The following is a 24,824-nucleotide window of genomic DNA, read 5'->3' on the forward strand; positions in this document are numbered from 1 at the left end:
TTTCACCTAGATCCCTGATTCGCACAACCCCAGGTGGGATATCATTGGAAAGCTACACTCATTGGCTACAACCCTCTCCAATAATCTTCATAATCGGCGACTGATTGACAGTTACAGAGCCTCGGGAGTCAGGGGTGGTAAGCTGAGGCTTGCGTGTACAAAGTCGCACGCCTGACATAATCGACATGTAACTTGAGAACCGCTGAATGGATTTTGGCGAGTGAGGTGGCATTCGAACGGCAACAAATAATTAATTAATTTTATATATAATATGTTGTATAAAAATGCAGACCCGAGCCACTAGATGCTCGCAAAGTGTCATGTCGCGCCGGTGGGCAAATCGTCCTTAAAAGGGCCCGGGAAGCGTGTATGCTTTTACCAACGTATACCCAGTTAAATCTGTCTTCATATCTCACGCCCCAAAGGCGATTAAATGAAAATCTACTTCATTCATAAAACATGGCAGGCCTGTCTGTGTGTGACTATAGTACTTGTTGTCAGCGTTGGGATTGTCTTCTTTATAGATAAATAAGCCATTGTTGTTGTAGAGCCGCCCGTGTTGTTGTGATGATGCATCGCTAGAGCAAGACTCGCTATAAATGTTTCAAAGTGTAACTCAACTGAAGAAGACCGTATAGCCTGCTGTCTAACTAACAACAAGGCTATATTGCTCCATTCAGTGTTTATTATAATAACCTATTTGAACCCACACTGTGGCCGGATAATAATAAACAATAGCGCACAGACACAGCCGCTCATAGCGAGGGGGGCGTACGCGCGTAGGTCAGTGGCCAATCAGAGCGCAAAACGGGAACCCGGAAACACGAACGCGTTGGTAAAGGCATCCGCGCGCCCCGGAATGGGCCCCCAGCTAATGTGAAGCTTTACTGTGAGTGTACGTGTGAGAACATGTGTATGTTGGTGTGCATAGATTATTGCATGCATAATGTAGGCTACATATACGTATGTACATACCAGTGTGTGTTTGTCTGTTTTGGTCATTTGATTTATACTTTTTTTACCCAACTGCAAGTTTTAAAGTAAAATGCATTGATAAAGAATGACTGTGTTGTAGGTGCTGTGCTGAGTGTAGTGATGGACACAGACAGAATGGCGACTCCACAGAGCAGCTCCAGACAAAGCAGTTCCCTCTCGTCATCTCCAATGAGGCAAGTAGCCACACATGGCACATAATGGGACCCTGTCTTTGGACGAACTGTTTCACTGGTTACACACACACACACACACACACACACACACACACACACACACACACACACACACACACACACACACACACACACACACACACACACACACACACACACACACACACACACACACAACACACCATGTCACTGGTAATAATAGCCATGATAGTAAGAAGAAATAACCCTCTGCTTTCATCTCCAAAAACACAAACAGCTTTCTGGCCCCTATCTCCTTCTGGTAATGCAACGTAATGGCGACGGCGTGCAGCACATGTTGATGCCAGGGTCCTTCTCACATGGAATAAGGTGTCCAGCGCTGACCGGGTGGTAGTAGTGGGCTAGTCAGGGTGGGGTTGGACAGAGGGCATGGATGTGTCATAGCTGTGGTTTGGTAATGGGACTACAGAATGTAATGTATCTCTTGTATTTATTTGTTCGTTTTTTTTGTCTCACAGATCAATGCATGAGAAAACACACATAGACATGTGCATACGCAGGGTTGCAGGGGAAATAACCGATAACATAATTACATAAACAGTCTAATAGGATTACAGTTTCAAAATTGGAATCACGTTACCAGCTTAATGAGTGTAGAGGGATTTGTCTGCAGATACAATAAGAACGTACATGTGGAGACAGTGCAAGACCCTGCATAAGTGGCTCCAAAGGTTGGGTCTCTAGGGACCTCCAGGGGTCCCTGGGGGGGGGGGGGGGGGGGGTCTGAGGGGGTGCCTTAGTTTAATAGAATGTAATTTATTATAAATTAGTAATATGGGTAATATAATATGAGTATAAATAAAGTAATTGATATGAGAATATACTGAGATAATGTAAATGGAGCAACAGAAAGTATGGGGTAGGGGGGTCAGAGAGGGGAATGGGAGTAGAATAAATCATAGTAATAAATAATAACCCAGATTATTGGGATGTAATGTTAAAAAAAATTGTGTCTTAAGCCTGGTCTTAACCCTCCAGTCACCCTTCAAAAAACCCACTATCTGTCTCCCTAGTGATCGAAACTGCGATCTCATTCAAAGATATCATTTTCATGTATTGTTCCAATTTATTTTCATGGATATCATTATTAACTTCAGTCCTCACCATACATATCAAATATTCATTCATTTTCAGGATTTTAACAATTTTTTAAGTTAGGGTTAGGGTTAGGGTTAAGGTTAGAGTTAGGGGGTTAGGGTTAGGGTTACCCTAACCCTAATCCTAACCCTAACCCTAACCCCCTAACCCTAACCTGTTCATTTCTGCGACTAGGGTGGAAGGTGTGACACATTTATGCAGTGCGCTTAATAGTGATAAAAAAAAAAAAAAAAAAAATGGATATTGGAATGTGAGTTAAAGATGTGAGACTGAGGGGGCTGATTGGCGCAGTAGGCAAGGCGCTCGCCACTAACACAGGAGACGCTGGGTTCGAGCCCGGCCCTATTCCCCGTACCTGGTTCAACTAAGTCGATCAAGAGTCCCATTATCCAGATTCAGTTAACCCGATGTTTGAAGCCGGGATTTTCCTGTTCCTGGAACGCTGATTCAGTCTCGTTAACTCGAGCCAGACTTGAGACTCTGGATAAGTGCGCGCGGCCGCTTCAGTTGAAAAGACAGCAGGTGTAGATCGCAGAAATCCTGATCTTCTAACGGCATTGATTGATTGATTGTTTTACAGATTGCAGGCGGCTCAATAGCCTTGCCGACAAGTTAAATGCATAATCTATAGGCTAATTTTAAATCCCTCATTACCCCAATCAATCAGATTATATTTCTTTAAACGTTCCTGCTGGCAGTAGGTTTATGCATTGAATAATCAAATGAGATCTTGCTAGCGGAAATAATTAATTCAACTGTTTCAGAATAAGGATACGGATGGTGGATTTTTTATTTTTCTGTACTGCGGTGTGACGGTTTGTCCTTTTGACTTTCACGCAGACGACCGGGGTTCGAATCCTAGTCTTTTCCTTCTTTTTGCAATGTAGGAATAATTCAATTTGGTGCATGTTGAGAGCTATATAAAGAATGACATCCTCAATGCATGTAGATTTATAATATTTTAACTTAAAACTAGGCTACCTTTGCGTATAATCATTAATATTATATTCCAAAAAATTATATTGGAAACACGGGGTTTCGAACACCGGTCGCCCGATTGCCAGGATTGAGCACTACCGCTGTGCCACTGTGCCAGATGGGATAAATTCATTGTTTATACATTAATGAACGAGAGACCCGTGTTTAGAATATTCTTTATTTTGAATGAAGTTTTATCTCTTTATTCTCATTCATTAATGTGACGTCAACGGCTCATTCAATTTCTCAAATCCGTCAAACAGCGCATCTCATCAGACATTTTAATCCCAGTTACAATATCACACAAAATCCACAATCCACGCATAGACACTTCAATTTTATGCTTGAATGAAACAAAATCCAGGCGCTCCTGTCCTTCCTCGCTCCTCATCCACAGCGGAGAATATGAAGGGAATCCGAGCCGAACGAGCGATAGGTTTCAATCATTAAGGATGTCCCCGCGGGATTCACATTTGCAATGCTGCGCGTTGTTAAAATAACCACATAATGTGCACATCGCACCTAGCGAGCGCCACGGTATATATAACGTGCATTATTTAGGACAAAGTGAATTTAGTATCAGCATTTTGGGTCTATTTTACATTTCAAAAGCCCCCTCTGGAAGAATGGAGCACAAAAACGTAATTCAGAATGGTATAATGCAGATCGTAGACTGTGGGAATAATTTCAGGAAACGAGCTGTCACTTCTTTGCGGGGGCGTGGCTATGGTTCATCCGGCTAACTTGAACTTAACCCTGCTCTCGACCAGGCTCAAACTTTTTGATCTGTTGTCATGGTGATTTAGACAATCCAGCTTCGGGGAATGGGAAAGTCCGGCTTAAGTCAGACTTGACCGAAAGTTATCCGGCTAACTCAGTTATCCAGGTACGGGGAACGGGGCCCTCTCGGCGTTGCTACCACGCGTTACTCCTCGCCACAGAGAGTTCGAGCTGCTGCGGTGAAAAGATGCGACAGGCTGCCTCCTCGTGTACCGGAGGGGACACGTGATGCAAGGCTTCTGTCCTCACTACAGCCGACCAGTGGGAGGCATAGTCTAGCAACGTTCAAGACATGGGAGGGTAGAATTGGATAATATGAAATTGGGATGGGAGAAAAATAGAAAAATGGGGAGAAAAAGTGGATACAAAAAAAAAATATGTGAGACTGAGATACTTTCCTGGCATATACATAAAATATAGCCAACACTATCCACAAGCACACGTTAGGGTTAGGGTTACAAAGGCTATTTGACCAGAATTGCGACATGGGTGACTGGAGGGTTAAAGCTTCCCTGACCAACTGTGAATAGGCTGAAATTAGGCAAATTATAATACAATTTGAATATTCATGATAAAATATTGTATTACGATATCAAAGCAGGTGTAAAATGTTTTCAATTAACAAGTTAATTGTTTGTGTATTTGCTATCATTAGGCATTGGGCTGTGCTTTGTCTCAAAAAATCACAAAAAATATTCAGTGATGAACCAGTGATTTGTTTTCAGTTCAAACTCATATCAATAATGTTTTTTCCTGTTATTTGGGGGTCTTGAGGGTGTGCAGTGCCAGGTAGAGACCATTGACTGGAGGTAGGAGGGAGCCGTCCCCTCACTGCACAGGACGCCAGGTCAAGAACTTTGAAGCGGATTCTTGCGACAATGGGAAGCCAGTGCAGCTCTCTGAGAAGTGTGGTGATGTGGGCTGACTTTGGTAGATTGGAGATCAGGCAGGCAGCTGCGTTCTGTATGAGTTGAAGTGCCTTGATGGCGCAAGCAGTGCATTGCAATACATATTAGGGATGCTCGATATTGGCTTTTTTACCGATACCGATATTCTGATATTGTCCAACTCTTAATTTCCGATACCGATATCAACCGATATCAACCGATACCGATATATGCAGGGTCCCCCCCCCCAAAAACTGAATAATTTCAGGTAACTAATAATTTCACTGGATATATGTATAACAAATATTGTTATTGTTTTTTTTTTTTTAAACCGATACAGATATTTTCCGATATCACATTTTACTGCCGATATCGGTCGGCCGATAATATCGGACATCCCTAATACATATTCATCTATTGACATTATGACACATAGTAGTAAGCGAGTGTTCTGGTTGTTGAGACGATGTGAGCAGAGAAGTTCAGTCGGTCGTCAAGGACCACGCCTAGGTTCTTGGCAGTCGGGGACTGAGCCACGGCTACATTCTCCACTTGAAAGGATTATGAACCTCAAAACACAGTTCAAAAACAGGCCACCTCATGGAGACTGCAATGCCATTGTGTGACCACTGGGGACACAGACTCTCTCTCTCTCTCTCTCTCTCTCTCTCTCTCTCTCTCTCTCTCTCTCTCTCTCTCTCTCTCTCTCTCTCTCTCTCTGTCTCTGTTAACAGAACTCAATTTAGGGCGACAATAATGTGGTCAAGAGGCATGGTTTCTATCTTGTGCCTGAACTGGCGTGGCTTCTTTAATTCACATGTCAGCAGCAGTAGTAGTACAACTCTTCTCTCTCTGAGAGACATTGGGGGAGAGAACGAAAGGTGTGGGCACCTTTCCTTTTATAGTTGCCATAAGGTAGAATACCTGGGTGGCTCCGCCTAGAGCGCCCTCCAGTGGGGACAGATATATATGCAACTAGGCAATCACTGGTGGAGACAATTGTCTACGCAGGTAAACAGTTACTAGTGTAAACAGTCATATGTACAGTTAGACAGTTACTAACAATCCTATACAGAGTCTCTGATCTCAACACTCTTTCTCTCTCTCTCTTTCTCTCTCTCTCTCTCTCTCTCTCTCTCTCTCTCTCTCTCTCTCTCTCTCTCTCTCTCTCTCTCTCTCTCTCTCTCTCTCTCTCTCTCTCTCTCTCTCTCCCTCTCTCTTACACACACAAACACAAAACATACTTGGACTGAATAATATGAATCACAACACAGGCATTAAACCAGCAGTCCACAAAGAGCCAAGTAAGTGAATTGTACTGTAAATAATTGCAAACACAGATGGCACGCATTCACACAGACACGCATTCACACAGACACGCATTCACACAGACACGCATTCACACAGACACGCATTCACACAGACACGCATTCACACAGACACGCATTCACACAGACACGCATTCACACAGACACGCATTCACACAGACACGCATTCACACAGACACGCATTCACACAGACACGCATTCACACAGACACGCATTCACACAGACACGCATTCACACAGACACGCATTCACACAGACACGCATTCACACAGACACGCATTCACACAGACACGCATTCACACAGACACGCATTCACACAGACACGCATTCACACAGAACTAGGGGTGGAACGGTTCACAAAATCCACGGTTCGGTTCCTTTCACGGTTTTCGGTTTGGTTCGGTTTATTTAAAAAAAAATTACACTCCAAAAATACCACACATCAGCATAAGATATATAGTCTAAAAATAATCCAACTTTCAGTGATTCTCAAGGACGTAGTCATGCAAAAACTGAAAGAATGAGGCAGTTTGACATCAGGCACATTATTTTGACAGTCACCGGTTAGAGCCAGGAGAGATTTTGGTACAGCAAGAGGGGAGGCATTTAAACATGCTTCTCATTTATTTGGTAAAAGGTAAAAGTTTTACAGCGGTTTGCCTTAAATAATGTTTGGCACACAAAGACCGAACTGACTGAAAAATATAGGCAACATTTGTCAAAGTATTAACTTAGTGCAAACAAACTAATAAACTAATAACTAATAATAAACTAATAAATAAATCATGTGTACTAAATATATATTTACTTTTTAATTGCATGAAACATTATGAAATATTCTCTTATGCCGCTTTTCACTGGTACCTAATCCACTCGATTCGCTTTTGCTTTTTGAGCGTCTTGTGAGCCGTATTTGAAGTGACGTCACACGAGGAAGTAAAATAGTAGGGATGTCCGATATTATCGCCCTACCGATATTATCGGCTGATATTGGCATTAAAATGTGATATTGGAAATGATCGGTATCGGTTTTCAAAAAAAAATTAAAAAATTGTTTTATTTTTTTACATTTATTTAATCTTTATTTACCCAGGCAAGCAAGTAAGAACAAATTCAGATTTTATTTATTGTCAAAAGTATCGGAAATTAAGAGTTGGACAATATCGGTATATCGGTATAGGTAAAAAAGCCAATATCGAACATCCCTAAGGTTAGGTAGCTTAGCTCGCGGCTAACTTAGTTACTGCCTCTCTGGGTATGTGCATATCTTTTTGCGCATCCAAATAACCGAACAATACACACATGCCCCGAACTGTGGAGGTCGTACCGAACGGTGTACGGTCAGAATGCGTACCGTTCCACCCCTACACAACATGGTGCTGCTGCCTGTAAGGAACACACTCAGTACGTTGGTGGATGCCACTGCTTTGCCCAATCTGTCAGGACCATCCAAGCCTCAGTTTACTGCCTGGGAGAAGCCATGTCACGGCAGTGTACTGCACGCTAGAGCTGGACAGTCAAATGATTTGGATTCATTACCGGTAGTCCATTTAATTTCTAGTTGATTCATCTGAACCCTTTCAAGTCTTTCACGTTTTCAGATTGAGCTCAGATTGAGCTCCCTGAGACTCTTGGCTCCCAAACACTCAAACACTGTCACGTGTGGCTCTTGAAAGGGTTTAGTAATACATGAGTGAGAGGAGAAGGAGAAGGAATGAGAACGGGCAGTCCGGTTTGTTTCAGGAACTCAAACTATTCTGACGTTTCTGACTGGAGCTCATGAGTGGGAGAGGTTTGATTCAATTATACCAGCAGTACCTTCCATTGGTGACTCAGTACTGAACTTAAAATGTATTGGTTTGTTCATTTTTGCCCGGCACTACTGCACACTGGTTTCTTAGTAGTGTGCATGTGTGTGTGTGTGTGTGTGTGTGTGTGTGCAGGGGTGTAGCTCCAGATTCTGGGCCCCATGAAAGAATGTATTTGTAGGCCCCCAGTGAATGCGAGCGCGCGGAAGCGTGCGAGCGGAATTTTTTTTTGGCAATTTTTTTATTGATAATAATATGGTTTTTACCTATACATTCGGATCAGCAGTTCAGCACCTGCACTGTTGGTGGGTGAGCCTAGTAAAGGATGTCGCATTGCGTTCATCTTCAATGAATGGACCAATGCAATAGTCTACCAAAGCCCCCCCTCTCTCTCTATATATCTCACACACACACACTTCAGAAACAAACATAGTATCAATGAGAGCATCAATAATACACCTGAGTGATGTCTAGTAAAAAAAAAAAAAAAAAAAAAAAAAATTTTTTGGGCCCCCCCCCAGTGCTGGGCCCTTGGAATCATCCTAAGCTACCCCCCCCCCAGCTACGCCCCTGTGTGTGTGTGTGTGTGTGTGTGTGTGTGTGTGTGTGTGTGTGTGTGTGTGTTCTGTTTGTTTAAGTAGCCTTTGTCTATATGCACGTATATATACATATATAGACGGATTGCATATCCATGCGTTTTCATGCATGAGAGGGAAAGTTATGGCAAGACAGAGAAAGAGAGAGAGAGATAATTAGATAGATAGATAGTATACATGGAAAAAAGGCACAGAGAGATAAAGCCGCGCAGAGATTGAGGTTGAGACAGAGATAGAGAGAATTGGAAAGAGAGAGATAGAGAGAGCAAGAGAGAGAGAGAGAGAGAGGTATAATGTGCATGTTGTTAATGTGAATCTGGAAAGCCGTTCCTGGTTCTGGCTGTTAGGGCCTGTCAGTCTGTTCTCAAGCTGAGCAGAGAGGAACATCTGGAAGTCAGATGTCCAGCCTTAGATCCCAGTCAGTATCTCAGACAGGAGCCATGGTACAGTATGGCCTTACGATAAGCTTACTTCACCAGGGATAGTCTCAGACAGGAGCCATGGTACAATTATGATAAGCTTATTTCACCAGGAACATAGTCTTAGAGAAGAGCCATGGTACTGTACAATACACTCTTATGATAAGCTTACTTCACCAGGGACGTAGTCTCAGACAAGAGCTATGGTACAGTATGCTCTTATGATAAACTTACTTCACAAAGAATGTAGTCTGACTCGCAGGATGTTGAGTGCTAATATAAGCCATTGGCGCTGCCCTAGGCGATTGTGATGGCTTTGAGAAATACAAACAACCCAGAACGTTTTATGAAATACAGTACAAACGTGCGCATTGATAATGGTTTCTACCAGACGTCCCTCCTGCTCTGGCACAGCTCTAACATAGTCTGGGGAAAAAGAGATTTAACGCAGTATGGAGAGATATAGGGTGGAGAGAAGTCTAATGTAATATGGAGAGAAAGGTTTAACATAGTGTGGAGAGAGGTCTAACATAGTGTGGAGAGAGAGAGGTCTAACATAGTGTGGAGAGAGGTCTAACATAGTGTGGAGAGAGAGAGGTCTAACATAGTGTGGAGAGAGAGAGGTCTAATATAGTGTGAAGAGAGAGAGGTCTAACATAGTGTGGAGAGAGAGAGGTCTAACATAGTGTGGAGAGAGAGAGGTCTAACATAGTGTGAAGAGAGAGAGGTCTAACATAGTGTGGAGAGGGAGAGGTCTAACATAGTGTGGAGAGAGAGAGGTCTAACATAGTGTGGAGAGAGAGAGGTCTAACATAGTGTGGAGAGAGAGAGGTCTAACATAGTGTGGAGAGAGAGGTCTAACATAGTGTGGAGAGAGAGAGATCTAACATAGTGTGGAGAGAGAGAGGTCTAACATAGTGTGGAGAGAGAGAGGTCTAACATAGTGTGGAGAGAGAGGTGTAACATAGTGTGGAGAGAGAGAGGTCTAACATAGTGTAGAGAGAGAGAGGTCTAACATAGTGTGGAGAGAGAGATCTAACATAGTGTGGAGAGAGAGAGGTCTAACATAGTGTGGATAGAGAGAGGTCTAACATAGTGTGGATAGAGAGAGGTCTAACATAGTGTGGAGAGAGAGGTCTAACATAGTGTGGAGAGAGAGAGGTCTAACATAGTGTGGAGAGAGAGAGGTCTAACATAGTGTGGAGAGAGAGAGGTCTAACATAGTGTGGAGAGAGAGGTCTAACATAGTGTGGAGAGAGAGAGGTCTAACATAGTGTGGAGAGAGAGAGGTCTAACATAGTGTGGAGAGAGAGGTCTAACATAGTGTGAAGAGAGAGGTCTAACATAGTGTGGAGAGAGAGAAGTCTAACATAGTGTGGAGAGAGAGAGGTCTAACATAGTGTGGAGAGAGAGAGGTCTAACATAGTGTGGAGAGAGAGGTCTAACATAGTGTGAAGAGAGAGAGGTCTAATATAGTGTGGAGAGAGAGAGGTCTAACATAGTGTGGAGAGAGAGGTCTAACATAGTGTGGAGAGAGAGAGGTCTAACATAGTGTGGAGAGAGAGAGGTCTAACATAGTGTGGAGAGAGAGAGGTCTAACATAGTGTGGAGAGAGAGAGATCTAACATAGTATGGAGAGAGAGAGGTCTAACATAGTGTGGAGAGAGAGAGGTCTAACATAGTGTGGAGAGAGAGAGGTCTAACATAGTGTGGAGAGAGAGAGGTCTAACATAGTATGGAGAGAGAGAGGTCTAACATAGTGTGGAGAGAGAGGTCTAACATAGTGTGGAGAGAGAGGTCTAACATAGTATGGAGAGAGAGAGGTCTAACATAGTGTGGAGAGAGAGGTCTAACATAGTATGGAGAGAGAGGTCTAACATAGTATGGAGAGAGAGGTCTAACATAGTATGGAGAGAGAGAGGTCTAACATAGTGTGGAGAGAGAGAGGTCTAACATAGTGTGGAGAGAGAGAGGTCTAACATAGTGTGGAGAGAGAGAGGTCTAACATAGTATGGAGAGAGAGGTCTAACATAGTGTGGAGAGAGAGGTCTAACATAGTGTGGAGAGAGAGAGGTCTAACATAGTGTGGAGAGAGAGAGGTCTAACATAGTGTGGAGAGAGAGAGGTCTAACATAGTATGGAGAGAGAGAGGTCTAACATAGTGTGGAGAGAGAGGTCTAACATAGTGTGGAGAGAGAGAGGTCTAACATAGTATGGAGAGAGAGAGGTCTAACATAGTGTGGAGAGAGAGAGGTCTAACATAGTGTGGAGAGAGAGAGGTCTAACATAGTGTGGAGAGAGAGAGGTCTAACATAGTATGGAGAGAGAGAGGTCTAACATAGTATGGAGAGAGAGGTCTAACATAGTATGGAGAGAGAGAGGTCTAACATAGTGTGGAGAGAGAGGTCTAACATAGTATGGAGAGAGAGAGGTCTAACATAGTGTGGAGAGAGAGAGGTCTAACATAGTATGGAGAGAGAGGTCTAACATAGTATGGAGAGAGAGGTCTAACATAGTATGGAGAGAGAGAGGTCTAACATAGTGTGGAGAGAGAGGTCTAACATAGTATGGAGAGAGATCTAACATAGTGTGGAGAGAGAGGTCTAACATAGTATGGAGAGAGAGGTCTAACATAGTATGGAGAGAGAGAGGTCTAACATAGTGTGGAGAGAGAGAGGTCTAACATAGTGTGGAGAGAGAGAGAGGTCTAACATAGTATGGAGAGAGAGAGATCTAACATAGTGTGGAGAGAGAGAGGTCTAACATAGTGTGGAGAGAGAGAGGTCTAACATAGTATGGAGAGAGAGAGATCTAACATAGTGTGGAGAGAGAGAGATCTAACATAGTGTGTAGAGAGAGAGGTCTAACATAGTGTGGAGAGAGAGAGGTCTAACATAGTGTGGAGAGAGAGGTCTAACATAGTGTGGAGAGAGAGAGGTCTAACATAGTATGGAGAGAGAGAGATCTAACATAGTGTGGAGAGAGAGGTGTAACATAGTGTGGAGAGAGATCTAACATAGTATGGAGAGAGATCTAACATAGTGTGGAGAGAGAGAGATCTAACATAGTATGGAGAGAGATCTAACATAGTATGGAGAGAGATCTAACATAGTGTGGAGAGAGAGAGGTCTAACATAGTGTGGAGAGAGAGAGGTCTAACATAGTGTGGAGAGAGAGAGGTCTAACATAGTGTGAAGAGAGAGGTCTAACATAGTGTGGAGAGAGGTCTAACATAGTGTAGAGAGAGAGAGATCTAACATAGTGTGAAGAGAGAGAGGTCTAACATAGTGTGGAGAGAGAGAGGTCTAACATAGTGTGAAGAGAGAGAGGTCTAACATAGTGTGGAGAGAGAGAGGTCTAACATAGTGTGGAGAGAGAGGTCTAACATAGTGTGGAGAGAGAGGTCTAACATAGTGTGGAGAGAGAGGTGTAACATAGTGTGGAGAGAGGTCAAGCTATGCCAGACTATAAGAGGAGCACAGACCCCGGCAGGAGTGACCTCTGGAGATCATGGCATGACTCACATTATTTAAAGTCATGTGCTTTTAACATTATCAGAGCTCATCCCTCAGCTTTCTATGCAGTGAGGTAGCATGATGTGAGCTGGGATTTTCAGTGAGCATGTTTACATGCACATTGATATTATGGTTACTAGCTAATTTCCCTGATAACAACCGAATATGATTGGTAGTGTGTATTTTCATATCCTAATCCATGGAAATGGAATTTACACAGACACAGCCACCACAGGATGACGTGTTTAAGGACCTCAGTATTCTGGGCTAATATCTCCTAGTGATCATTTTTGTCATAGTCAGGATATGACCTCAGCTAATGTAAAATGGTTAATGGTTTTTGATGTGATTTACATGCAGACCCTCGCCGCTGAGAGATTGCGCTGTGCAGGTGAAAAGATGCGACGGCTGCCTCCTCGTGTACCGGAGGGGACACGTGATGCAAGGCTTGGTCCACATTGCAGCCGGCTTGTGGGAGGCATGGCCTAACAACGTTCGAGACAGGGGAGGGTAGAATTGGACAATACGAAATTGGGATGGGAGAGAAATAGAAAATGGGAGAAAAAGTAGATAAAAAAATTAAAACAATAAGTAGACAATAAGGCGAGACAGTACCCCCTAATAGGCAAAACAAATATTTGAATAGATGTCACTATGAAACTTTCCCAGGTTGTTATATACATATAAACTAAGACAAAATGTATTGCAAGTTTTCAGAATTTTATGTTTATATAAATTATGCAAATGAGGCACTTCCTCATAAAAAAATCGCACATTTGCATAGATCGCCAAGACACGAATCACCAACATGGATAATGCCAGATTCAAAAACGTGGTTTAATTTAGTTAACAAAACGAAACCTTTTTCAGAAAGGATTGTGGCTATGTCCTCTTATCAGCCCATACATCAGGAAATACTGTCTACTGTCATCATTTCTTTAAAATTTCACCTAGTTTTGGTATAGAATGTACTATAAACCTGGCTATGAATTATATATAAACAAACCCTTCTGTAATAAGAAGCATATTATATGGATTGTGATCTATGGACACAATCAGACAAAATGAAGTAAAATAAACAACTAATTGTCTGTAAAATATAACAAAATCTCAATATCGTCAAAAAAAGCTAAAAGGCGATTTTGGGGGTACTGTCTTACCTTGTCGTATATTTCTAATCAATATCTAAGGTTATTTACAGTAAAATGAGGTTGCTTATCTGGAAAGGAAGAAGGATCATAATTGATAGAATGGTCTCCTCATCTGACTTCAAATATAGCCATTAGAGAAATAAGCTTGTGCAGCCAGACAACATCGCTATAGTTTAAAACTCATGATTTATTTTGCCTCGGGGCTCAGAGTGAATTCAGAAGGTTGTTTTACATACAAGGATTATTTCATAGTACATCAACACATGTTGTACAAAGGATTAATAAGGTTTGCACATCAAACCCAGTCTGTACATAAAACAGTAGTCATGTTAACATCAATGAAATAGAGAGTCTTACTGAGCATTACACATGAGTAAACCTGGTTTCAGATGGATATCTGTATACATGTTTATACTAAACCAACAATGGGTCCATGATTTTACTCACATGTAATCAGCAGTCTGTGGGTGGGCGGTCGTGAGAGACACAGAAACCCCCTGGTGGGGGGTTTCTGGCCTGTCTCTCTAACACTGCGTTCTCTGTTATATACCCTGATATCCACCAATAATAGCACATTCTAATAATACGTTTTGGTCCAATCAGGTTTGTCTTCCGGGGGCGGTCCGCCCCCCTCCCTGTCCCTCCTTGGGGTCTTCTTCCAGTATATCAACAGCAGGGTCTTCATGTGACTTTTTGATGACTGGACAGTTTTAACACTAACCTTTTCTAATCTGTACCTTAAATGTAAGAAGTTACATATGTATTCAGCATTAACCCAATGTGGAGTTTGTCTATATTTTAATACCAGATTCCCTATATAAAGTATACTGAATTAATAGTTCTAATGATTTAGGTTTTAGTGCTTTACAACCAGAGTGAACTGACCCTCTATTACCTTCATAACCAGATTGACATTCTAAATGACATTTAAATCGAATGAGTCAGTTACCTTTTAAAATGATCTTCTGAATTAGTTTCAGTCTTAACATTCTATCAAAGCTGGTTATCTGGTCTCTGAAATCTGCTAACAATTGAGTATCTCTTTTAGTGGGGTGAGTGACTGTTCCTTCTGTGGGGTGTGACTTTCGAGTTCCTTTGTTCTAGTAGTTGACCACATTTGCTTGAGTGGGGGGTTTGGAATGGCTGTCTCTGTAACACCAGTATCACCTCCTTACTTAGCACTGTAAATCCACTCTGCTGTTAAAAAGGTACACCTGGCTTTTGCATTATGGTTTTCTCTAATTATTATTATTCACACATATTAGTTATGAAATACACAGTCAATGTTACCACACCTTAAAGGTTATGTGTCTGGACATCCTTTTCCCAAAGCACACAGGACTGGTGGCGTGGGCACTGAGACACAGGACTGGTGGTGTGAGCTCTGAGACACAGGACTGGTGGTGTGAGCTCTGAGACACAGGACTGGTGGTGTGAGCTCCTCACACAGGACTGGTGGTGTGGGCTCTGAGACACAGGACTGGTGGTGTGAGCTCTGAGACACAGGACTGGTGGCGTGAGCTCTGAGACACAGGACTGGTGGTGTGAGCTCCTCACACAGGACTGGTGGTGTGAGCTCTGAGACACAGGACTGGTGGTGTGGGCTCCTCACACAGGACTGGTGGTGTGAGCTCTGAGACACAGGACTGGTGGTGTGGGCTCCTCACACAGGACTGGTGGCGTGGGCTCTGAGACACAGGACTGGTGGTGTGAGCTCTGAGACACAGGACTGGTGGCGTGGGCTCTGAGACACAGGACTGGTGGTGTGAGCTCTGAGACACAGGACTGGTGGTGTGAGCTCTGAGACACAGGACTGGTGGCGTGGGCTCTAAACACACAGGACTGGTGGTGTGAGCTCTGAGACACAGGACTGGTGGTGTGAGCTCTGAGACACAGGACTGGTGGTGTGAGCTCTGAGACACAGGACTGGTGGTGTGAGCTCCTCACACAGGACTGGTGGTGTGAGCTCTGAGACACAGGACTGGTGGTGTGAGCTCTGAGACACAGGACTGGTGGTGTGAGCTCTGAGACACAGGACTGGTGGTGTGGGCTCTGAGACACAGGACTGGTGGTGTGAGCTCTGAGACACAGGACTGGTGGTGTGAGCTCTGAGACACAGGACTGGTGGTGTGAGCTCTGAGACACAGGACTGGTGGTGTGAGCTCTGAGACACAGGACTGGTGGTGTGGGCTCTGAGACACAGGACTGGTGGTGTGAGCTCCTCACACAGGACTGGTGGTGTGGGCTCTGAGACACAGGACTGGTGGTGTGGGCTCTGAGACACAGGACTGGTGGTGTGAGCTCTGAGACACAGGACTGGTGGCGTGAGCTCTGAGACACAGGACTGGTGGCGTGGGCTCTGAGACACAGGACTGGTGGTGTGAGCTCTGAGACACAGGACTGGTGGCGTGAGCTCTAAACACACAGGACTGGTGGTGTGAGCTCTGAGACACAGGACTGGTGGTGTGAGCTCTGAGACACAGGACTGGTGGTGTGGGCTCTGAGACACAGGACTGGTGGTGTGAGCTCCTCACACAGGACTGGTGGCGTGGGCTCTGAGACACAGGACTGGTGGTGTGAGCTCTGAGACACAGGACTGGTGGTGTGAGCTCTGAGACACAGGACTGGTGGTGTGAGCTCCTCACACAGGACTGGTGGTGTGGGCTCTGAGACACAGGACTGGTGGTGTGGGCTCTGAGACACAGGACTGGTGGTGTGGGCTCTGAGACACAGGACTGGTGGTGTGAGCTCTGAGACACAGGACTGGTGGTGTGAGCTCTGAGACACAGGACTGGTGGCGTGGGCTCTGAGACACAGGACTGGTGGCGTGGGCTCTAAACACACAGGACTGGTGGCGTGGGCTCTGAGACACAGGACTGGTGGCGTGAGCTCTGAGACACAGGACTGGTGGTGTGGGCTCTGAGACACAGGACTGGTGGCGTGGGCTCTGAGACACAGGACTGGTGGTGTGAGCTCTGAGACACAGGACTGGTGGCGTGGGCTCTGAGACACAGGACTGGTGGTGTGAGCTCTGAGATACAGGACTGGTGGCGTGGGCTCCTCACACAGGACTGGTGGCGTGGGCTCTAAACACAGGACCGGTGGCGTGGGCTCTGAGACACAGGACTGGTGGTGTGGGCTCTAAACACACAGGACTGGTGGCGTGGGCTCTAAACACAGGACCGGTGGCGTGGGCTCTGAGACACAGTACTGGTGGCGTGGGCTCCTCACACAGGACTGGTGGCGTGGGCTCTGAGACACAGTACTGGTGGCGTGGGCTCCTCACACAGGACTGGTGGCGTGGGCTCTGAGACACAGGACTGGTGGCGTGGGCTCCTCACACAGGACTGGTGGCGTGGGCTCCTCACACAGGACTGGTGGTGTGGGCTCTGAGACACAGTACTGGTGGCGTGGGCTCTGAGACACAGGACTGGTGGCGTGAGCTTTGCACCCAGGACTGGTGGTGTGGGCTCTAAACACACAGGACTGGTGGCGTGGGCTTTGCACCCAGGACGGACTTGTGGCGTGGGCTATGCATGGCAAATTGTGGTCACTCATCTACTTACTCAGTCACGGATGATCTGGCAAGGGACGTTTTGTCGGACACATGCGCTGGTAGCGCCATGGGTCTGCACGGTCTCATACTTGTTCAATACTGTATATTCAGTGGTCTGAGCAAAATTGTAATACATTAACGTACCACTTTGCCTCTTGATAAATGTCTCCATATTTAATTATTCCTAACAGTCTTCTTGTTTCCTACTTCAGCAGTTCCAAAGCCACAACTGCTTGGTAGTCAAGATCTCACAGCTCGTTCAGGCCACATTTCCATTAATTCTGTGTCCCTTTAGAGTAGACTGTGGTTTTGTTGTGGTATTCTAGCAAGATTTCCATTAATTCATTGCTGGCAGTGTAGGCATGAGACGACGACAATGATGAAAACCAGACACTGGGCAGCAGTGAAATACTCGTCTGGCCTGTAGCCTCTGATGTTATGGAGAATCATGACTTCCTTATCAAAGAAAGCTGTGGGGAGAGTATTGTTGACCCGATCTCTACGATCTCTTAGTGCTTCATTGGGCTCACATCAAAAACACTTAATATTACATCACTGACCGCAGCTAACACATGGTAGCACATGTTTCCATCAAGCACTAGTCATGATTTTAATACAATCTCTACAGACACTTCACAGGACATGATGGCACAAGACTACAGTTGGGCAGTGAATAGCATTGGTTAGCACTACTGCCTCACGACAAGAAGGTCCTGAGGCCTTCTGTGTGGAGTTATGTTCTTCTCGTGTTTGCATTGGGTATTCTCCGGTTTATTTCCACACCACAAAAACATGTATGGTAGGTAATTCCTGCCATTGCCCCTGACCATATGGTATTGGCATTAGAACTGGAGTTGGCCCCTGGGCACTGGGCTGTTAGGATGGTTTAATGTACACATTCTGGTAAAATGGACTTGGCAAATAAAGAGTGTCCTCTCCTTTCCTTCCCTCCATTTTCACTGCAATTCAGTTTTATCAGTGGATTGCTTTTGGCAAACCAGGTGGATGTCTGCCAACCTGTAATCATGGTCTCTGCTTTGTTGTTTGTGATCATCATTTGTGAGTATGCAAGTATCACCTGAAGCAATTCGTAGTAGTAGTACAATTCCTGGTATGGCCACCCACCCCCGAAGAACAAATTGGTTCCTGCTGGTCAATAACTTGCTGCACTTGAGTGACAACAGGTGCTCTACTTGGCACCGCTGGGCTTAAAATGTCTGTTTACGACACAATGCTAACTAGTGAGGCACTAAAATATACGCTAGACTATTGGCTGATATTCCAAAGCCTCGGCAGAGATATGATTTATTCATTCGGCCTGAAAGGAGAATTATATTTACTCCGTTTTTGTCCTCTTGTCATGCAATTGTGTGACCTACACAAGAGCAGGTACGCTAAGAGATGAATGCTAACAGCATGCTAATGCTTTTATCCAGACAAGGGAGCCATATTTAGCCATAAACAAACTGACTCACCCACTGTGATCAAACTCTGAGGTCCATATGCGCTGTGTTGTAAAAACTGTATTGGCCATTTTTCATCTTTGGGTTAGATTCTCGCTGCTCGGGAATCGTTTCTCTTACCCTTACGCCTGTCAGTAGAAGCAATGGTTTCTTGAAAGGACCGCGACGCACAGAGAGAAACCTTTTACACGTCATGAGAGGAACTATTTTTTTTGCGAGAAGACAGACAGGGGTGTAAAAAGTACCCAGAAATTATACTTAAGTGAAAGTATGGGTACCGTCTCAAAATCTTACTCAAGTAAAAGTCAGAGTATCTGGCTAAAAGTCTAAAAGTTTCTACTTTTAAATGTACTAAAAAAAAGTAACAACTTTTCTTCTGATAGCAGGTGTTTAATCAAAGATCCCCGCTTTCTAGTCTTGCACAAGGACCAATCAGCATGGGTATGGGCGGGTTAATTTTCCATTGATGGGGATTTGATTGGCTGTTTTAGAATAAAGTGCGGCCGCAGGATTAATAACGTTAATGTTAGTTCGGCCAGAGAAACAAATATACTAATTAAAATGGTTGGACCTGCGATATTTGTACTTTGTACTTTGTAGGTCTGCATTTTAAATGTAAGGAGTAAAAAGTATGGTTTTTTTCTCTGAAATATTATTGAGTAAAAGTACAAGTATACAAACCTAATAATACCTGAGTAAAGTACAAATCCCCAAAAACAGTAATTTTTTTTATCCACTTTTTCTCCCCATTTTTCTATTTTTCTCCCATCCCAATCTCGTATATCAAATTCTTCCCTCCCCTGTCTTGAGCGTTGCTAGCCTATGCCTCCCACTGGTCGGTTGTAGTGAGGACAGAAGCCTTGCATCACGTGTCCCCTCCGGTACACGAGGAGGCAGCCTGTCGCATCTTTTCACCGCAGCAGCTCGAACTCTCAGTGGCAAGGAGTAACGCGTGGGAGGCTCACGCTGCCCCGTCACTTCCTGCTTCCGTCGCACCGGCGTCACCAAACCGACCTGTAGGAGTCGCTGTCCACAACGTCAAATCCCCACCCACCGGCTTTCCCACCCTCTAACACTTGCCAATTGTGTTAGTATGAACGGCCGGCCAGCCGGTAGCAACGCAGAGAGCTGGGCTTGCAACCAGCGTCTCCTGCGTTAGAGGCGAGCGCCTTGCCCCAAAAACAGTACTTAAGTATTGTAACAAAGTACAATTACTCAACAAATATCAAAACTCGTATCTTGGAATATACCTGTACACCCCTCGGTATTACTATTGAATGATGTTTTTGAGTTTGCAGTGAATCCACAGCTAAAGAGATTGGTTTTATCGGGTATCACAGTAGCCAAAAAGCTGATCGCATCACGCTGGTTTCAACCGGAAAAAATGTGCCGTAAAGTTTGGTTTCTTACATATCTCGATGTAATTTACCATGAAATATCTACAGCAAGAATTCTGGGTCTCAATGAATCCAAAATGTCAATGTGGTTAGAAGTGGTGGAGAGAATAAAAGCTAGCTTATAATGGTAGTGTCTGGTTAGGTGCGAGGGATAGTGGAGGTACTTCTCAAGGTGGGGTCCGGGAGGGGGGGGTTCGAGCTGGAGCATATGTGTGTAGGTTTTTTAGATAACAGGTATTAGGGGTATATCTTATATAAGACAACTAACTAAAATGTGATCTCATTGGATGTGCCCTGACAATTAATGCTTGTATATCTTATCGTGTGTTGTCATGTTTGTTTATATGTTTGTTTAAAAAATAATAAAAAAATAAAATACAAAAAAATAAGTACAATTACTCAAGTACTTTACACCCCTGCCTATATGCAAGACAAACTACTTTCAACTCTAAAAAGTGGTTTGAGAAAACATTCATATCAAAGACAGAAGTTTTCTTTCCCTCTTGTAGCCTGATGTTATGGAAGACAACAACAGTTTTCCAGCAGTGTATGTAGACGTATTCCTTCTTGTTTACCATTTCAGACGTAGATGCTGTGAGATGGTTGGTAGTATATGAAAATAGTTTCCTTCCCATTAACTTTGACAAACTCTCTGCAGTAAAATAATTCAGGGTTGTTTTAGTTTTTTGACTTCATGACTCTCAGATTGCCCCGGCTGGTGATGGACCATGTAATTAGTTATTCAGTTATTCAGTATGTGGGGCTTTGTGTGTCTCACTCTGCTACACAAATATCTGTAAAACATATTTTTGTTAAATTCAATTGTCAACGAATCTGGTCGTTTGAAATCCTAGTTTTGACCTGATAATGACCAGTGTTGGGGAGTAGCTTCACTACAGTACATGTACAATAGTAGTGTAACTACATTTAGCAGTAGCTTACTCAACTAATATATTTTTGTTACATCAATATATTTTGAGGTGTAGTTAACTAAACAACACAATATTTATATAATATCAAATAAAGCAACAATAACTGAGAGACTGCTTGTGTGTCATAAGAGATTATACTGTTACAACTAAGCTGAGAGGCCCATTCTTTAGAAAGTTTAGACCATTGTTCTGAAGTTGTTAACCTCAGGCAAGTTTTGCATAAAACGTCTGTCGATTGCATACCCAAAGTCACTTGAAAGTTATTCTTGAACCATTTATAGTATATGCATGAGTCTGGTCTCTTTTGAACGGAAACATTCAGATTTGTCCTCCTCAACAGGAAGAATCACTCTGAGTGAGTGCTACTGTAATAGACTTACAGATTTATTTTTATTTTCTTTGACATGTTTTTCTAATGTGTATCGGTATGCTTATCCAAAATGGCCATCCGGTCCAATGCATTTTCATGTTGCGCAACATCATTCTCCTTTCTTCTTCTCTCACTTTATCATAGTAAACATCCCTCATGTAAGATATCCTCATCTGCAGAATTTCATTGGCTACAAACACGGCCAATCATTTTCACCATCAGCGGTGACAAAAAAAATAAAAACTCAGAGCGCTTTCCTGGGTCTCGCGACTGCCGCGGCTCGGCCACTTCCTCGATGTTGATTGGTCGGTCGAAAAAAGTTACCTTGATGAGCGCGCTCCTCTCCAAAAGTTGAACTAGTTTAGTAGGGAGCACTCCGCCCAAAAACGCGAGGCACGGCGCTGGGAAAAGGAGCGCGCCGGTCGCGTCTGTAGCATAGAAATGAATGACAGACAGCCTGAGCTGACAACTCATAAAACGTCCCCGGTCGACACAGGCCCTATTAGGCTATAGGTATCATAATATGACTCTGGGTATGAGTAACGTTACAGAACCACACATAGTCCACACCACACAGGTCTGCAGGCATGATGAAGACGCACATTAAAATACACATGCTCAGATTAACCCATCTGATCCACCACTAAAATTCACACACAACAGTCCTATTTACACATAAACACACGGATGAACCAATACCGAACAACAAGTCCACGACCAAACACATCGAGTCTAACATTATTATAGTAGTAGGCAAATGCAACATTATCGCCACCGACCTGATGATGAAGATCTGCCCAATTCTCAAAATCTGCATGTGACAGAAGTAGTGGTTAGAAGGCTTACTTCTTTGATATTTCGTTTAACTTTCGACATTACGCTTTTTTGATGAAGTTTGATTTGTGCCTGCAGGCTGCTGCGCCGCCACGCTCCGAATGGTAAACGCAAGAATAGCATGTTGCCATCTATTACGAGTAGGGTATATCTGCAGTGCCGATATAGGGTATATCTGCAGTGCAGATTTATGCTATTGTCTATTACAGTGAATTAGTGCGCAAATCATTAATCATACATCAAAATAGCCTAATTTTATTATTATACACGATGATGATACAGAAAATTACAGAAAAATGAGAAATGCATGGCAAAAATATCATTTATTTTCAGTAATTTAGAGACCCCCCAAAAATTCACAAATCATGTTTTCAGGGGAGCTGATGTCTGATCTAGGGGAGCCATGGCTCACCGAGCTCCCCCATGATTCGCACCCTGGCTTTATACACTCAATTGAATGGTATATTATGCAGTCATGTGAATTCCGACACTGATAATGGCTTCATTTGTCGTACAGTATAATCGAATATAAGGTGTGAGTTAAAAATGTTACTTGTGGTGGTGCGGCTGGGTAGCGCAGTGGACTAAGCACTCGCCTACCACCGCAGAGACTCTGGGATCTAATCCAGCTGTCAGAGGTACCTCCAGCTTGGTCAGTCGTCCCTACTAACACAATTGGCAGTGTTAGCGGGGGGGAAGCCGGTGGGGTATGTGTCCTGGTTGTTGTAAACTGCGACTCATACTGGTCGGTCAGGGCGCCTGTTCAGCAGGGAGGGGATCTGGGGAAATAGCGTGAACCTCCACACGTGTTACGTTCCCCCAGTGAAACTCCTCGCTGTCAGGTGAAAAGAAGCGGCTGGCGACTCCACATGTATCGGAGAAGGCATGTGGTAGTTCTACACCCTCCCCAGGCCGACAGTGGGGCAATGCGTGCAAAGACCAGGGCCTTATTCCCCGTACCTGGTTAAACTAAGTTGATCAAAAGTCCCATTAGCCAGATTCAATTAACCCGATGTTTGAAACCAGGCTTTCCCTATTCCTCAAACGCTGATTCACTCTCGTTAATTCGAACCAGACTTGATACTCAGGATAATTGCGAGCGGCCGCCTCACCTGAAAAGACAGCAGGTGTCGATCGCAGAAATCCTGATTTTCTAACGGCATTATATGATTGATTGATTGAAAACTTTATTAACAGATTGCAGAATGGGTACAATACAGTACGGCTCAATAGCCTCGCCGACAAGTTAAATGCATATCTATAGGCACATTTTAATCCCTCATTACCCCAATCAATCAGATTATATTTCTTTAAATGTGCCTGCTGGCAGTAGGCTTAATGGAATGAATAATCTAATGAGATATTGCTAGCGAAAATAATTAGTTCAACTCTTTCAGAATAAGTAGATAAAAACAAGCCGAAAGAGTATCTAATTGATACGAATTAATAGATACTTATGAGGATATCTGTACTGTATGCACTTAGGTATCATGTACTATATAAATACATTGTTCTGAAAGTTTTCAAGGCGCGACCCCCGAAATAATGTGTCAGAGAGGCTTGGAGGCTATACAGTTTCACTATTAATCAGGTTTGAATCTGTTTCGGACATCATCCATACATGCATTGAATTGATTAACCTTTCGTTTATACCAGTGACACCAGTCATGTTCATCACCCTCTTGTTCATCATCAGATAACAGTGCTTGAACAGATAAATGCATTTTCTCAAATTCATTCATCAAAACGTCAAAGGCTTGCAATTGCTCATAACATTTTCTCAAGTCACGTCCACGTCATCAAATCCGTCAAACAGTGCATCTCCTCAGACATTTTAATCCCAGTTACAATATCACAATAGCGTGTGAGTGACAGTGATACAATTCAACAATCCACAGATTCAGATTCGTCGTAATTCACATCCACAATCCATGCATAAAGACGCTTCAATTTATGCTTGAATGAAACACAATCCGGGCGCTCCGTTAAGCATATACATCCACAGCGGAGAATATGAAACGAATCAGAGCCAAACGGCCGATAGGTTTCATTCATTAAAAATACCCCCGCAGGGGCGGTTAGGTGGTCGAGCGGAGATTGCGTTCGTCACCAGCCCCGGAGCTGTGAGCTTGGTTCGCCTGTTCGAATCCAGCTCACAGCTCCGGGGTTGTCACCAGCTTGGCTGGCCGTCTGCACTGATACAATTGGCTGTATCAGAGGGTGGGAGAAGCTGGCGGGGTGGGTCCGGGTCGTTGTAAACAGCGACTCGGTCGGGGCGCCTGCTAAGCGCGGATTGGACGTGAGGGGGATAGTGTGGTCCTCCCACACGCTACGCCCTCTCAATGAGAATCCGCGCTGCCAGGTGAAAAGAAGCGGTGATTGGCTGGACGTGTGTCGGAGGAAGCACGTGGTAGCCTCCACTCTCCCAAAAATGATCTGACTGTGGGGGGTAAAGCGCAGCGACCAGGAAGGGACTGGGAATTGGCATACGACTAACATTGGGAT

General features: G+C 44.0%; 1 protein-coding gene across 1 annotated transcript in view; it reads left to right on the forward strand.

The window, feature by feature from the left end:
• The window catches only part of insc (INSC spindle orientation adaptor protein), a 151,492-nt gene that overhangs the window by 53,181 nt on the left and 73,487 nt on the right, over nt 1–24,824 (forward strand). Inside the window, exon 2 of the mRNA XM_084335305.1 lies at nt 1,076–1,169. Within this exon, the coding sequence (XP_084191431.1) occupies nt 1,096–1,169 (74 nt within the window). The 5' untranslated portion in view covers nt 1,076–1,095. The remainder of the gene's footprint in view (nt 1–1,075; nt 1,170–24,824) is intronic.

The sequence above is a fragment of the Notolepis coatsorum genome (assembly GCF_963971535.1).
Source record: "Notolepis coatsorum genome assembly, chromosome: 18".
NCBI lineage: Eukaryota > Metazoa > Chordata > Actinopteri > Aulopiformes > Paralepididae > Notolepis > Notolepis coatsorum.